We start from the raw sequence: 15094 nt of genomic DNA on the forward strand, positions 1-15094 counted from the left end.
AATTTGCAGCCAACCAGAGCTGTGATCCTCTGATACTGTGGAGATGCAAGTATACATGGGGGGAAGGGGGAGGAAGGGAGACGCCAGGGACTAACCCTATGGACCGGACCTGGCCCGCAGGCTGGAATTTGCCCACCCCTGATAATCACTCTCAAAAAAGGATTTTTTTTTACTATGGGATGGGGGGAAATAGTGCTGACCTCACCTAGGTACCTTACAATAAACACTGCAAGAGCCTGGTTTCTACTAAGACTTTACAACTATCACACTTTAAGGTCCCTCCCCACCCCAACACCAGTGCCAGTGAAAACAAGAGGAGAGCAGTGTTCCTGACATTCTTGTTAGTAACAGCAAGGACTAAAGATGACCAAGCATGCTTTACACCTGGAATAATTATGTTCTTCTGCCAGTGGGAAGTTACAATTGTTGATCTCCTATTACCAAGGGTGTCTCATTCTACCTTCTCACAATAAATCAATACCCCGCATTCCTTAAATATATCATATCATACATACAAAAATAAGGAGAGCTGCCATCAAGAAATCACTGGCTCCACAATTACTTTTAGCACTTAGTACTTCCCCTCCTCATCCCCCACAAATGTCTTGCCTTCAATTTTCTTTTCACTTATAAATTTGCCAGAAGTGGGGACTGGATGGATCACTCAGCAACTGCACTGTTCTTGTTCATTCCCTCTGAAGCATTTGGCACCAGTCACTGTCAGCAGGCAGGATACCAGGCTATTGATCTGACCCAGTATGGCCATTATTATGTTCTTATATATTAACCCTAATTAAGCTACCTGTAAGGCTCAAGCTCCCGAAGAGAGAAAAAAGCTTGCAAATAGGCTGAGCTCTGTCTTACAGAGAGAAGAAGTGGCTGCTATGAGCAACAAAGTAATAAGCACAGTAAAAAGTTTAGCAATGGATTACTGTGCCAGTGACTGGGGCTCAGAACATTATTGGAAACTAACTTTGTTTCTTAAATTGGAAGTCTGCCCTTCTTGGGGAGGCTGTATTATCTTTCTTGTGAGGTCCAAAAAACCCCAAGGAAAACAAGACAACAATATTTCTCTCTCTCTCTCTCTCTCTCTCTCTCTCCTTCTCTCTCTCTTATTTACTAAAGACTTGATGAAACTGAAACCTAGCATTAAATCTTACTACAGGCAGTCCCCGGGTTACATGGATCCGACTTACATCGGATCCCTACTTACAAACGGGGTGAGGCAACCCCGCACTAGCTGCTTCCCCCCAGCAGACCAGGGAGACGCGAAGCTAGCGCTCCCCCCCCAGCAGACCAAGGAGACGCAGAGCGGCTTTTCTCAGCAGACACCTCAGCTTGAGAATAAAGGACTGAGGGTATGTCTACACTACCCTCCTAATTCGAACTAGGAGGGTAATGTAGGCATACCGCACTTGCAAATGAAGCCCGGGATTTGAATTTCCTGGGCTTCATTTGCATAAGCTGGGCGCCGCCATTTTAAAATCCCGGCTAGTTCGAACCCTGTGCCACGCGGCTACACGTGGCACGGAGTAGCTAGTTCGGATTAGGCTTCCTAATCCGAACTAGCTGTATTCCTCGTGGAGTATTATTCTTTTATTTCCTCTCTGTCCCATCTGCATTTAGTAATCTTCTCATGAGCCTTTTTATTTTTTGTTTACCCTGTTCCTTCTCTTCTCCCTATTTCCATATGGTTCTAATGTGGCTTCCCACATCTTTCTTTTCCTTCCTTTTCTTCCTCTTCATCCCACCACTACTGTTTAAAGGTCAGGCCTTCCTTCCTCTCTAGCAAGGAGTAATCATCATTTTGGCACTCTTCATCCCTCCTTTCACTAGGCAGCATCCCAAGCGTCAAAATGTGTTTCTTGTGCTAATATTAAAAAATCCCATTGCAGTTGCATTACAGTGGTGGCCCGAATAATGCAAATACAGCACACTTCCTAGCAGGTGTGTGGGCTGAGTACTTGTGCACCTGCTATCCCAACTCTTCTCTCCACAAATTAATGCCAGGCAAATTCTCTGAGACCTATATAGAGTATGTAGGATGTTTTGACGCTATAGCTCCACTGGTCTGTGACCCTGGTATCTCTCTGCCCTTGTATTTCCAGTGGCCTTTTCAACCTCATAATAGCATGTTTAGTTGGTTATATTTTATAATAAAGTGGGGGTGGATTATCCCAAAGCAATAGATGCAAAATTGAATGTGGCCCCCTTGCTGAACACAACCTGTGTCCTGAAGTAAATGTCAACATGCACCAAAAGAAAGCTTGTAGTCTAGAAGAACAGGTTGCAGGAGAACAATCACCATGGAAAGAAACAAGCTTCTAAAGGAAACAAGATTTCCTCAAGTCTTTGGCCCTTTCCTGCAACCCAGGCCACTAGCAATCTGTGCTCTACATTGTACCTGTGACTCTTGCATGGTTTGAGCTCACTTACAATTTGGTTTTCCAGGGACAGACCACAAACCAACCATAGAATAGTTGTTGGGAGACTTAATTTCATGATTTGTAATCAGCTGCCTGTTTTTTACAACATATAAATATTCTGATTTGTGGCAGCGTGTGGGACATTATTTTTCTGGCGTTCATATTATCATTGCAATATTATATGCTGTCAGTGAATACTCACTATTATGCTCTGTACTCCAAAACACTGGATTTAGGACATCAGTAGGTAAAAGACCAGGCTAATCTCTGTTATAAGTCTGCTGTTGCCACTGCCATTACTGTGGACTTGATTTCTCCTTCTGTGTATCAATTGATCATTATTATTTGAGGTGGTTGTATAGGACAGGATACAGTCTCATTTCATCTTATTTTGTGACTATATCCCCCCCCCACACACACACATTATATAAGTATATAGTAAGTATTTCTCAGTAGACAAGTTTTAATGTACTGCTTCCAGCCTGACTATGATTAGTTGGCTCATCCTATTTATAAAGTACTATTTACACTGGTAAGTGGGAGGCAACAGGAAGAGGCACATTGATGAAGTAAGTTACATAACAGAAGTCTGAAAGTTATAAATCCTTCTTAACACTTTCCTTAAATTCATGCTACTACTTCTGAGCATTACTTTCTCATCACTACTGCTGTGTCTAATTTTGAAGGGACAGGTCAATAATGCTGTATATACTACTTGGTTGAATAAAATGAATGTATCCATAAAATAGCATCTTGAAAAAAGTATGGATTTATGAATTTCCTCTTACTCATTTCTTTGTAAGTGCTTCTTTACAAGACTGGTGAAGTAAAAGCATCGGTGAATGAGTTGGACTTTCTTTCACAACATAGATATGATGAAACATGAGGTGAGAACAACAATGCGAGATGTACCAAAATGTAACCCTCTGCCTCCAAATCAGTAGGGATGTTGAATTTGGGAAGCCCAGGCAGAAATCCTGTTTTAAACAGAGAGTTTTTATGTGGAGGCTGTTACAATTAAGGGCATGTGCACCTATATCTGGACCTCAGTGGTCCAGCAGGAGCAGCCATTCGCAGCTTCCAATTCCCCAGCTGTTGCCTCTCTTGGGTGGACTTGTGTCTCTGTCCCCTTGTCACCAGGCTACTCCCAGGCTGGATAGCTGCCTTTCGTTCACTGTTACACAGAGGGCTCGTCTACACTGGCCCCTTTTCCGGAAGGGGCATGTTAATTTCAACTATCGTAGTAGGGAAATCCGCGGGGGATTTAAATATCCCCCGCGGCATTTACATAAAAATGTCCGCCGCTTTTTTCCGGCTTTTAGAAAAGCCGGAAAAGAGCGTCTACACTGGCCCCGATCCTCCGGAAAAAGCGCCCTTTTCCGGAGGCTCTTATTCCTACTTCAAAGTAGGATATAAAAGCGCCCTTTTCCGGAGGCTCTTATTCCTACTTCAAAGTAGGAATAAGAGCCTCCGGAAAAGGGCGCTTTTTCCGGAGGATCGGGGCCAGTGTAGACGCTCTTTTCCGGCTTTTCTAAAAGCCGGAAAAAAGCGGCGGACATTTTTATGTAAATGCCGCGGGGGATATTTAAATCCCCCGCGGATTTCCCTACTACGATAGTTGAAATTAACATGCCCCTTCCGGAAAAGGGGCCAGTGTAGACGTAGCCAGAGTGTTGCTGGAGAGAAGAAGAGTTCTGTGTAAACTTGAAAGCTTATCTCCCTTTCCTTCATGGAGTCATTCCCCAAACAGAGATGTTACCCTAGGGTTCCATCTTGCTTTCCCTTCAGAGATGGAGCGCAGTGGCTACCGCTGCAAGGTACCACACCGCTCTTTCTAAGGAAGCCTGCTTTATTCGTAAGGTACTAAGCATTATACAGAAAACCTATACAATTATAAAAAACTACACACGATAATAGGTTTACCAAGGATGCATCCCAACTCTCACATGAGCTCTGTCAAGTGCAGTCTTTTAACACCCTATCTCAGGAGACATTCTTGTGGTCACATTAGCTCATCTCAGCTTTTGCTCACCACCAGCTCGCAGTCTTATGAGGCCTCCACTGAGTGAAGTCCTTCCATTCTTCCCCTAAGGTCTAGGGCCATGAACCATCAAGGGTCCCAGCTGTTTGCTGGAACAGGAAGAAGGCCCTGAGGCTACGACTACACTACAAAGAAAAGTCGGAAAAAGTTACACAAATTGCGAACTGCTTTTCTTCCAGAAGAGACTTTTCTGAAAGTCTACATGGGGCCAAATGTCAGAAAAAACCCTCTTTCAAAACATCCCTTCTTCCTCGTGAAACGAGGTTTACTGGGATGCTGACAAAATGCGGCTTTTCCGACATTTTTCTTTGGAAAAGTGGACACATTCCTTATAGTCTAGACGTACCCTGAGGCAGGTTAAACCTAAGGCTTTTAAACAAAAATATCTTCTTTGTGTGTTGGTCTCTGGAGAATCCAGTTTATAATATATCATATATGCATAATATGAACTAATATATGCATTTCTTCCTAAGGGAGTGTCTAATGGAGAAAGTACATATACATGAGATGGTACATACACTGTCACACCATCACATAAGCGGCTGTATTTGTAATTGTACTTCAGAGGCATTACTTCTAATTCAATACAGCTTTAAGTAATCAGCAAATCTTATCTTAATTCCATAAACTATGTTCAATATATTACATGAGATTTCCAGTCAGTCAGATGGGCAGAAGGGGACCAGTGAGTGTGGGATGGAAGCAGAGAGAAACTTCCTTTCATTCCAGGCATCAAGAGAATATATCCCCCCTCGCAGAATGTTTTACCTACACATAGGATCAGAACAGCCATGGACGATGATAAAAACTGCCTTATACTGTACACTTTTATCCTGCTTTTCTTGCCATAGCTAAAATAATTTAAAGATGGACTGAACATAAGAAAGGGAAAGGTGCTGATTCAGGGCAGATGCACCAGGAACATCAGGCTCCTGTTCTGTGCACATCCTTTGAATGTCAGATGAATACATCCTGTTTCTATCTGTTCAACAACAAAAGATAGTCAAACCTTTTGCCACTTTTCACTACCAGACAGAAAAATGCTGCTTTCTCTGGGGCCATATTTTACTAGTTTGATAATTATTAAAACCCAAGGGGACATCTCCAGCAAAGAAAGAGCTTCTCACTTCCTGGTAGGATAATGGGAGTAGAGCAGCGGAGGAGTGGATTTTGAGATCACAGCAAGCTGTGCTTTATTCACAATTCTATCCATAGCATTTGAAACATGTTCTGTAACCACACGGAAACCATGGGGTAAGGGAGGAAGACTGTAGGAGGGAGATTGTACGGTATTATAACAAAAATCAACAGAAAATAAGTTTCACATTACATAAAGGAGACATGACAGAGTTGTGCTTTTAAAAGCTTGCTACATATAGAAAAAGAATCATGGATAATCTTTTCTTAGAGAAGGTGCGTGAGCAATGGCAGGGAGGTGGGTGGGAGTGTGTGGGCCCAATGTGAGGCAAAGTGCATTTGGAGAAAAAAAAAAGCCCACATAATAAAACAGTGAAAGCAAAGGGGGATTTGGTTTTAAGTTACCAGGCTCATTTTTCTCCCAAAGATAAAGTTAAAGACCAACTACATGTCACACAGAAGAGTGGGGGTAGGGAAGAGAAGAGACAAGCAGAAGGGAATGTAAAACGTTTCTGAAGCATTACCACTGCTGTGTCTTTATAGTAAGTTTGCTCACATCCACCACATTTTCTTCTTCACTATTAGAAAAGAGAAGACTAGGGAGAGGAGAGAAGCACAGCTCTAGCACACTGGTAATGGAATTAAGGGTCTGATCCAAAGTCAGTAAAAGAGTCTCATTTGATTTGAATAGATTTTGGATCATTCCCATAAGGTCTTTTGTTCCAGTGACTAAAGAAAGTAATTTGTTATACATTACGCCACTACTATGGTAGCTTTTGTACAGTGATTTAGGACATTAGTGCAGTCTCCAAGCAGACATGTTCACAAAACCCACACTATAGATTCATATATTCCAAAGCCAGAAGGGATAATAGTGTTCATCTAGTGTGATCTTGTATAGAACTCGCCATAAGACTTCCCAAAATAATTCCCAGAGCAGAACTCTAAGAAAAACATCCAATCTCAATTTTAAAATGGCCAAAGACCCTTAGTAAGTTGCTCTAAAGGTTAAATACTCTCATGGTCAAAAATTATGCCTTATTTCCGTCAAAACTGTAGGGTTTGAAGACTCAAACTCATGGACTTTAAAAGTAACTGCACCTCACCTATCCACTGATCAGGAAAGCTGAGGAATGAACACCCAGAGAAATAAATGATCCTCAAGCTCCCTGAGATGATCTCCTTTAGGTCAAGGTTGAGTCATATTAACGGAGCAGGGTGAAGTAACTTGCACTGCCAATGATTGAGCTGGAGGGGGCTCGTTATGTGGCATGGACTTCAGTTCCCAGAGATCACTTGGATCCCTCTCTCTCTCTCTCTCTCTCTCTCTCTCTCTCTCTCTCATACACACACACACACACACACACACACACCACACTACAAAATAATGTAGAAGTATGTGTCACACATTAAGACACTGGGAATGCTATGGCATGATCTCATACAAAATATGTGGACACTCAGAATATGATTCTATTGAATGTTATTTCATACTGAAAAAGTAGATAATACTTTTCAATAGCTTAGTTGACTTGTGGCCTTTCAGATGAACCCATAGAATAAAAGTGATAGTTAAACTGGGTTCTAGTGAAAAAAACTTTAAAAACAACAAACAGTGTGCTGCATGGTTGCTGGAAATAATTTGTTTCAGATTAGGGGGTTGTCTGTAGGTGAGGAATGGCTTGTCCAACAAGGCCTTTCAACAACTTCCACCCCATCAACCTTAGCCTGAACCAGTCCACACAAGAGATCCACTTCCTTCACCCTACAGTACAATTAAACGATGGCCACATTTCCACCATCTTATACCAACCATTACCCTTATTACCTACATGCCTCTAGTTTCTACCCAAAACACATTTCTCAATCAATTCTATACAACTAGGCCCTAAGATATAATTGGATTTACTCCAATCCCACAGACAGAGATAAACACCTAAAGGACCTCTTTCAAGCATTCTCAAAACTGAAATACCCACCCGGGGAAGTGAAAAAACAGAGTGACAGAGCCAGACATCAGTTTCTTCAATATAGGACCAACAAAGAAAACAACAGAACACCACTGGTCATCACCTATAGCCCCCAAATTAAACCCCTCCAGCGCATCATTAACAATCTACAACCTATCCTGGAAAATGACCTCTCACTCTCACAGGACTTTGGGGACAGGCCAATCCTCGCATACAGACAACCCCCTAATCTGAAACAAATTATTTCCAGCAACCATGCAGCACACCTCCATCATACTCACCCAGGAACCTACCCCTACAATCAATTCTAGTGCCAACTCTTCCCACACATCTATACAAACATCATCACAGGACCTAACCACATAAGCCACCATGTCAAAGGCTCATACAACTGTATATCCAGTAATGTGAGCTATGCCATTAAGTGCCAGCAATGCCCTTCCGCCATGTATACTGGCCAAACTGGACAGTCTTTAGAACAAAGGATTAATGGACACAAATCAGATATTCAGAATGGTAACACACAGAAACCTGTTGGGGAACATTTTAACTTGCCCAGGCACTTACTAATGAATCTAAAAGTGACTATATTATTACAAAGCAATTTGAAAAACCAACTTGAGAGAGAAGCTTCAGAACTGGGTTTCATTTACAAGTTTGACACCTGGAGACAATGTCTGAAAAAGACCTGAACTGGAAGGGCAGCTACATTCCATACTCTAATGACATAAAAAGCTAAGCACTGGGTACTTAGAGCCCACTCTATTAGCCTCATTTAGCATGGACACTCTAATTGACAATTCCCCCCCCCATTTTTTCCTTCTCTTTCCTCCCCATCCCCTCTCTCTCTCTACTATTTATTTGTACTCCTCAACTCCATTCATCTGAAGAAGTGGGTTGTGCCGATGAAAGCTCATGATACCATATACATTTTTGTTAGTCTCTAAGGGTATGTCTAGACTACATGGCTCCGTCGACGGAGCCCTGTAAACTAGTTTACCTGACATAGTCAATGAAGTGGAGATTTAAATAATCCCTGTTTCATTGAAATAAACATGGCCGCCGCACTGTGCCGATGGTCACCTGATCCGGCACAGCGTGGCAGTCTAGACGCGCATCTGTCAGCTGGAGAAGCCTTTGCCGACCGATCCTGTAAACCTCATTTCACGAGGCATAAGGGATCAGTCGGCAAAGGCTTCCCCAGCCGACAGATTTGCGTCTAGATTGCCGCGCTGTGCTGGATCAGCTGATCATCGGCACAGCGCGGCAGCCATGTTTATTTTAATGAAGCGGGGATTATTTAAATCTCCACTTCATTGACTATGTCAGGTAAACTAGTTTACAGGGGTGCAGGTCAGGACTTACTGTGTGGGGCTGCTGCCTGGGGCTATCTGAAGTCTGTGCTTTAAGGGACCCTCCCGGACAGCCAGTTCTCAGGTTTCCCTGCTTGCTTGTCTACCTCGATGAGGGACGGCAAAGCATTTTGTCGCTGCGTGCTCTGGTTGCCCTCACTCAGGTCACCACAGCACTCGGCAACATGGAACCAGAGCCACCCTAGGGCACTCTGGTGCTTCTCTTGGATGCACTGCTGCAAGCCTGGCTGCACTTTCTGCAGGCTGCCATCCAGGAGGTCCATCGGGGGGCTGTCAGTATCCAGAGCCTTCCTGGTCTGCCCCACTGGGGGCTTGTGCCTTATTCCTCCCTCATGTTCTTCCACTTATCTCTCCCTATCTCCCCTTCCTGATGTAAAATAAAATACACGTATTTCCATGAATCCCAAATCTCTTTATTTAAGAAAACTGGGGAGGGGGGGGAGAGAATGAAACTCTGGTGAGACTGGGGAAAGGAGGCGGGAGAGGGGAGAAGAGAGGGTAGGAGAGGGGAGGGGGAAACCTGGGAGGAGGGAGCTGGAAGGGGGAAGCAAGGGAGAGAAGGGGGAGGGGAAGCTCAGGGCTCAGGGTTGGGGGTCTCGCTGGACCAACTTGATTGTCGTGCAAACCTGCTCTTGGATTCACATGTGGCCTTTGATGGCCAGGCTGGCAGCTATCCTGCCAAGACAGCTGCGTTCCTCCGCCTAGTGCAGAGATCATGGACATTGGGGGCATCCCCCCCAAACCTGAATAAGGTCCATGGTCTCCACCCTGGACCAAGAAGGCGCCTGCCTTCTCCCGGTGCCCTGGCAGTATCCTTGGAGCTGGCAGACCGCTCCTGGGGAGCAGTGTAGGGCTGGCTGCCAGTGGCTTGCTGGCTCATGTTTTGGGGCCACTGGGTCAGGGGCAGTGACTGCTGGCTGGGCTGGCAGGCTTGGAGATGTCACAGGCACTGTGGCCAGAGTCTACCCCTTTAAGGGCTCCGGGGAAGGTGGGAGGGAAAGAAGTGTTCTTGGTTGAGGCCAGAGTGGCCACCAACGCACCCTGGGAAGGCTGGAGGCCCCGTATTTCAAAATAAGTGTCTACACAGCACTTATTTTGAAATAGCTATTTCGAATTTGGCGTTATTCCTCATAGAATGAGGTTTACCAAATTTGAAATAAGCGCTCCGCTATTTCAAATTTATTTCAAAATAGCAGTTTGGCTGTGTAGATGCTAGGAAAGTTATTTCGAAATAACTTTGCTGTGTAGACATACCCTCAGGTGCTGCAGGACTATTTATTGTTTTTAAGTTTTTTCAGTTATAGACGAACACAGCTACCCCTCTGAAACCTTTGAACATGCTGGGTTCAAGTTGTAGTTTTGCCATCCAATTTACACAGGGATGGGGGAGAAAGGGAGCAGATAGCAAAAGTTTTCTGTTTTTTTCCAATATGTAGTTTGTTCTCTCTTTGCTTCCAACTTCCATTTCTATCATTTTGGTGTCATGACTCACTTCAGTGTGACATTTTGTTTGCTTTTTAAGCATGACACTTACATGCTGTACAGGATCAGGGCCAGAGTGCTCAGCATTTAGTGACATTGAGCCCAAGAAGATTCAAAAGCAAGAGAGCAACCCCAACTAAGCCATGGAGCCCCAGGTCGGAACATGGTTTATTGCGACAAATTTAAAAACATGTTCAGAAACAAATTCTAGTAAGGGAGTCTTCTAAGATCTGAACATAAGGTTGCAGAGAGAATGTGACCAGTATCTAGAGGTCTTGGAGAGAAGAAGTCACAGGACAAGGAATAAGAGCCATTAATCCTGTATGCTGATGAATTGCCCTGCCTACACTTGGAAAAAGTTTAGTGATTCCCCAGTACAGCTAACAGCAGCTTTCTCCATTGCTGTTAGCAATGCTGGGAGCTGTACATTCTGAATTAGCATCTGCAGACATTCCTCCTTCCTGGGAAACAGTAATTCATTAGAATTTCTTTTCACCTATTACAAATCTAGGGAAAAGATATGCTAGAGTTTTCTGACTACTACCACCAGTTCACAGTTACTCCCTTCATCTAGACACATTTAACTTAATCTAATTTAAATTTATAAAACCTGAGTTTATCATCTTTTGGTGACTGTCACCTTGGTATCTTAATTCTTAATGCCTCTGAAAATGATGAAGCATACACATGTTTTTAGTCTCCTTATTGGATGCTTTGGCTCACTCTCCTGTCTGAGCTGTTGTGTGGGCAACTGTTCCTTTCCCTTTCATTTCACTTTCAGAGTGTACTGCATAGTAATCAGTAACATGTTCCCTCAATTTCCACAATAACAACATTTTCCAAATAGTTAATTTGCATTATTATGGATTTTTACATTGGGTCCCAGCTGGTAAAATATCTCACAAAATGTTACAACATCCCCCAAAAGACTCTTCAGAATGAATGCTGGAAACATTAGCCAGCTCTAGTTAGATCAAACAATTTGCTTTTCAGTTTGGGTTAAATCCTGCTTTGATATAAACCAGTAGAAATTTTGTCACTGATTTCAGTGTGGACTCTTGTTTTTTCATTGTTGTTTTGTGTTCTGACTCAGCATACATGTGTAGGTAAACTAAATATATGTTATATTGTTTGGATTTTTAAAAATTATACATTTGGGCTACGTCTACAATGCAGGCTTTTTGCGCAAGAACGCGTGTTCTTGCACAAAAACTTGAGGAGTGTCTACACTGCACGTGTGTTCTTGCGCAAGTACATTTACAGTAAGGTGTCGGAACAGAGGGCTTCTTGCACAAGAGCTAGTCCTCTCCCCATGAGGAATAAGCCCTCTTGTGTGTGGACGGGCAACAGGGGTTTCTTGCATAAGAAATCCCTATGGTTAAAATGGCCATCAGAGCTTTCTTGCGCAAGAGAGCGTCCACACTGCCAGGGACGCTCTTGTGCAAAAGCACATCTCTTGCACAAAAGCACATGGCAGTGTGGATGCGCTCTTGCGCAAGACCTTTTGTGTAAGAACTCTTGCGCAAAACAATTTTTTGCGCAAAAAGCCTGCAGTGTAGACGTATCCTGAATGTTTCCATTGGTCTTAAAAACTAAGTCTAGATAGAATGCTATTTTAAACTCAAAAACCACATTCCAAGCAACTTACACATAACTTGAAAGTTGTTTCATCTAGCAAAGTTTTAACTACAAGCTACCACCTCCTCCAGTATACGTAGCTTCCCTATTATCTGAAGCTCCTAGAGACATTTGCCTTTGTGAAAAGAGCTACACATTTTGGACAATAATGATTTTAGGTTCTATGTGTTACTTTGTAATATTTTAAAAATCAAAGTATCTTTTAAACACTTCTCAGTCTTAATTTTTGCTCATGGTTCTCAGTTAAAACTAATGTAATTTTGGATGGCTGGGTTGAAGATATGGACTTCTTTATTTTCTGATGCTCACTGTTCAGGGTTTAATATCAAAACCCTCCTTAAGGATTTACAAAGACTGGTTTAGGGCTAATTTCACATGCCTTGTCCATGTTCAATTTTACTCACACTTGCATAATTTACATACACAGTTGAGTAAGGCTTGTAGAATATGGCATATAAGGTTCTGATTCCACAAGGTGCTTAAAGAATGTATTTTAAGCACGTGAGCAATCTTGTGGAAATCAGTGATTTTATGTGCTTTGCTGGTTTGAATCCTAAACATTAGCGCCCCAGTTCAGGAAAGCACTTAAGCATTGTTAAATCCACTCTATTTAGGAAATCATTTCTGAGGACTTAACTGAGACATAAGTACTTAAGTGCTTTCCTTACTTCAGGCCCAGAAAGTGGAAAAAGGAGGCAGGGATGGAAATGTGTTTCCTTTGAGGATCAGTGGTTCATTCTAACAACGTCTTACTTGAGGGTGGTGAGTTCCGTAAGTGATGGCTGGGTGGCCTTGAGATAGCTCTCCCTCCGTGCTGCAATCTTTGGCGATAGCTTCGGGCTGGTGTCTGAGTCCCCACTATCATCGTCCGCCATGGCTTTAATGTAACTGCCACTGCGCATCCGCCGGCATGGAATCTCATCATCTTTGCCTTGAGGAGTGTAGCCAGTCCATTCATCTTGTGGAACCTACAGTAACAAACACAATTCAGATGTTCAATATACCGTCTTCTATAACAGCCTACGGTAGGATTAGAAAACAGTCAACTACAGCTGATCTTTCATTCAAAGGACATATGACTAGGACATATGACCGGTGTGTGTGTTTTGATCTGAACCCAGCCCTAGCATTTTGGTTCAGGATACATACACACCAGAAGACCTTCTTTTCCATTTTGGATTTGATGCATGTTAAATGTAATGAAGGAGTACATATAGTGGTGTGACTCTTAGGTTATGTCTACACTGCAGAGTTTTTGCACAAAAAAGGCCAGTTTTGCGCAAAAACTCGGGGAGTGTCCACACTACAAGCGTGTTTTTGTGCAAGTAAATTTACAGTAAATCAGAAGAAAAGAGGGCTTTTTGCGCAATAGTTATTCCTCTTTCCACAAGGAATAAACATATTTGTGCAAGAGCTCTTGCACAAAAAGGCGTGTGTGAATGGCAAACAAGGGTTTCTTGTGCTAAAACAGCCTATCAAAAGAAGCACAGGTGCCTTGGTGGCCATTCTGTTAATGGCAATCAGAGCTTTCTTGCGAAAGAGCATCCATGCATGTATTGGTGACTCTTCTGCAAAAGGACTCTTCGGCAAAAAGCTTCTTGCGCATGCATTGTAGACGTATCCCTAGACTCTTTTCTGTATACTGCACCTTTCATGGTAAAGGGAACCCAACAGTCTGCCTCCAGGGATGCTCCTCCTAAGTTTCAAAAGTTCAAAATGGCTGTTGGTAAACAATCACACTTATCCAACCACCTCTCTCTCCTACAGTGATCATATATTTGTTCTTTCTCCTTGTTATTTTCTTTAATCTAAAATAAAAGTTATCCAAACATTATGGGAAATTCCATGAGAACAACTGTCTCACCCATGCCCTTTCCCCCATTCCTACTGTCCTCAGGGTACAAGCCATCATTTTGGCCTGTAAAGTTGAGAAAACACATGCCTGCCTGAATAACAGTAGAAATGAGAGCAGATGTGAAGTGGAATAGGGTTACTGAAGGAGTGGTTCTGAAGTCAGTTCTTTCATTGCAGAAGCCCAGTTTTTCCAGATTGGAGAAATGTGAGTAGATACTCCAAAATCATAAAAGCAAGTAGGGAACATTTTAAAGAAATAAAGTACCTATAATCTTTAGTTTTCCCACCTATTCTTTGCTCCTTAACTTTATTGAGCTCAACAGATTAAGGTAATTTATATTGCTCACACAGTGACTGTTATATTATACTGAATAGACACTATCAATTGTTGGAGGTCAAAATGTGACCTACAACACAGGAATAGTAGTTTCCCCCAATGGGCATTACAATCTGTAGTCCCTTTTTGTGTGGAAACTGATGCTACAGAAATTATTACATGTGATTCCACAACACACAACTTTCAGAGCAGTTTACTGAATGTGCATTGTTTCTTATATGTTAGCGCCACTTCTAGCACTAATGCAGCAGTTTGTTTAACCTGTTATAATGAAAAGTCAAACATTTCTTTGGTTGTTTGTTAAATTTAAATTAACGTTTAGTTGCTGACTCCTCACAAACAGGAACATGAGTCCTGAAGGAAGATAAGCCCTTTCAAACATAACTGTAGCCAATGCAGGTCAAGCTTCATGGAACACAAACTCTGGAAATGTTGCTATAAAACCAAACTCAACAAAACACTGCACCAGATAAAGAAAAGTCCCCAAATTATTATATTTGGCCACCCAAGCTAGCTGTAAACCACCCAGGTGGGTTTTTTTGTTCCTTTTTAAATTGTCCTGTCACATCTATGACCTCATCACATCCCGAATCCTTTCTTTACAATATTTCTAAAATTCAGTCCTTCCCTCCCTACTGCCATGACAATATTTCATGCTTTGGTTACTTCCTGCTGACTATGGCAACCTCTTTTGTTTTCACCTCCTTCTTTCTTATCTCTTCTTCCTCCAGCTCACCATCCTTCTCTGCTACTTTTCTGGTGTATTTGCCTTTCTGAAATTTCTGCATTGGTCCCTGCTCCTCTTTTGTATTAAGCTTCTGTTTCTCTTCCAAGTA

At 42.6% G+C, this 15094-nt stretch overlaps 1 protein-coding gene across 1 annotated transcript in view; it reads right to left on the reverse strand.

Moving 5' to 3' along the window:
- DLGAP1 (DLG associated protein 1) overlaps positions 1-15094 on the reverse strand; it is a 597103-nt gene that overhangs the window by 152221 nt on the left and 429788 nt on the right. The window contains exon 5 of the mRNA XM_075920931.1: positions 12821-13035. Coding sequence (XP_075777046.1) covers positions 12821-13035 — 215 coding nt within the window. The remainder of the gene's footprint in view (positions 1-12820; positions 13036-15094) is intronic.

This window comes from Pelodiscus sinensis, chromosome 2, assembly GCF_049634645.1.
Source record: "Pelodiscus sinensis isolate JC-2024 chromosome 2, ASM4963464v1, whole genome shotgun sequence".
Lineage (NCBI taxonomy): Eukaryota > Metazoa > Chordata > Testudines > Trionychidae > Pelodiscus > Pelodiscus sinensis.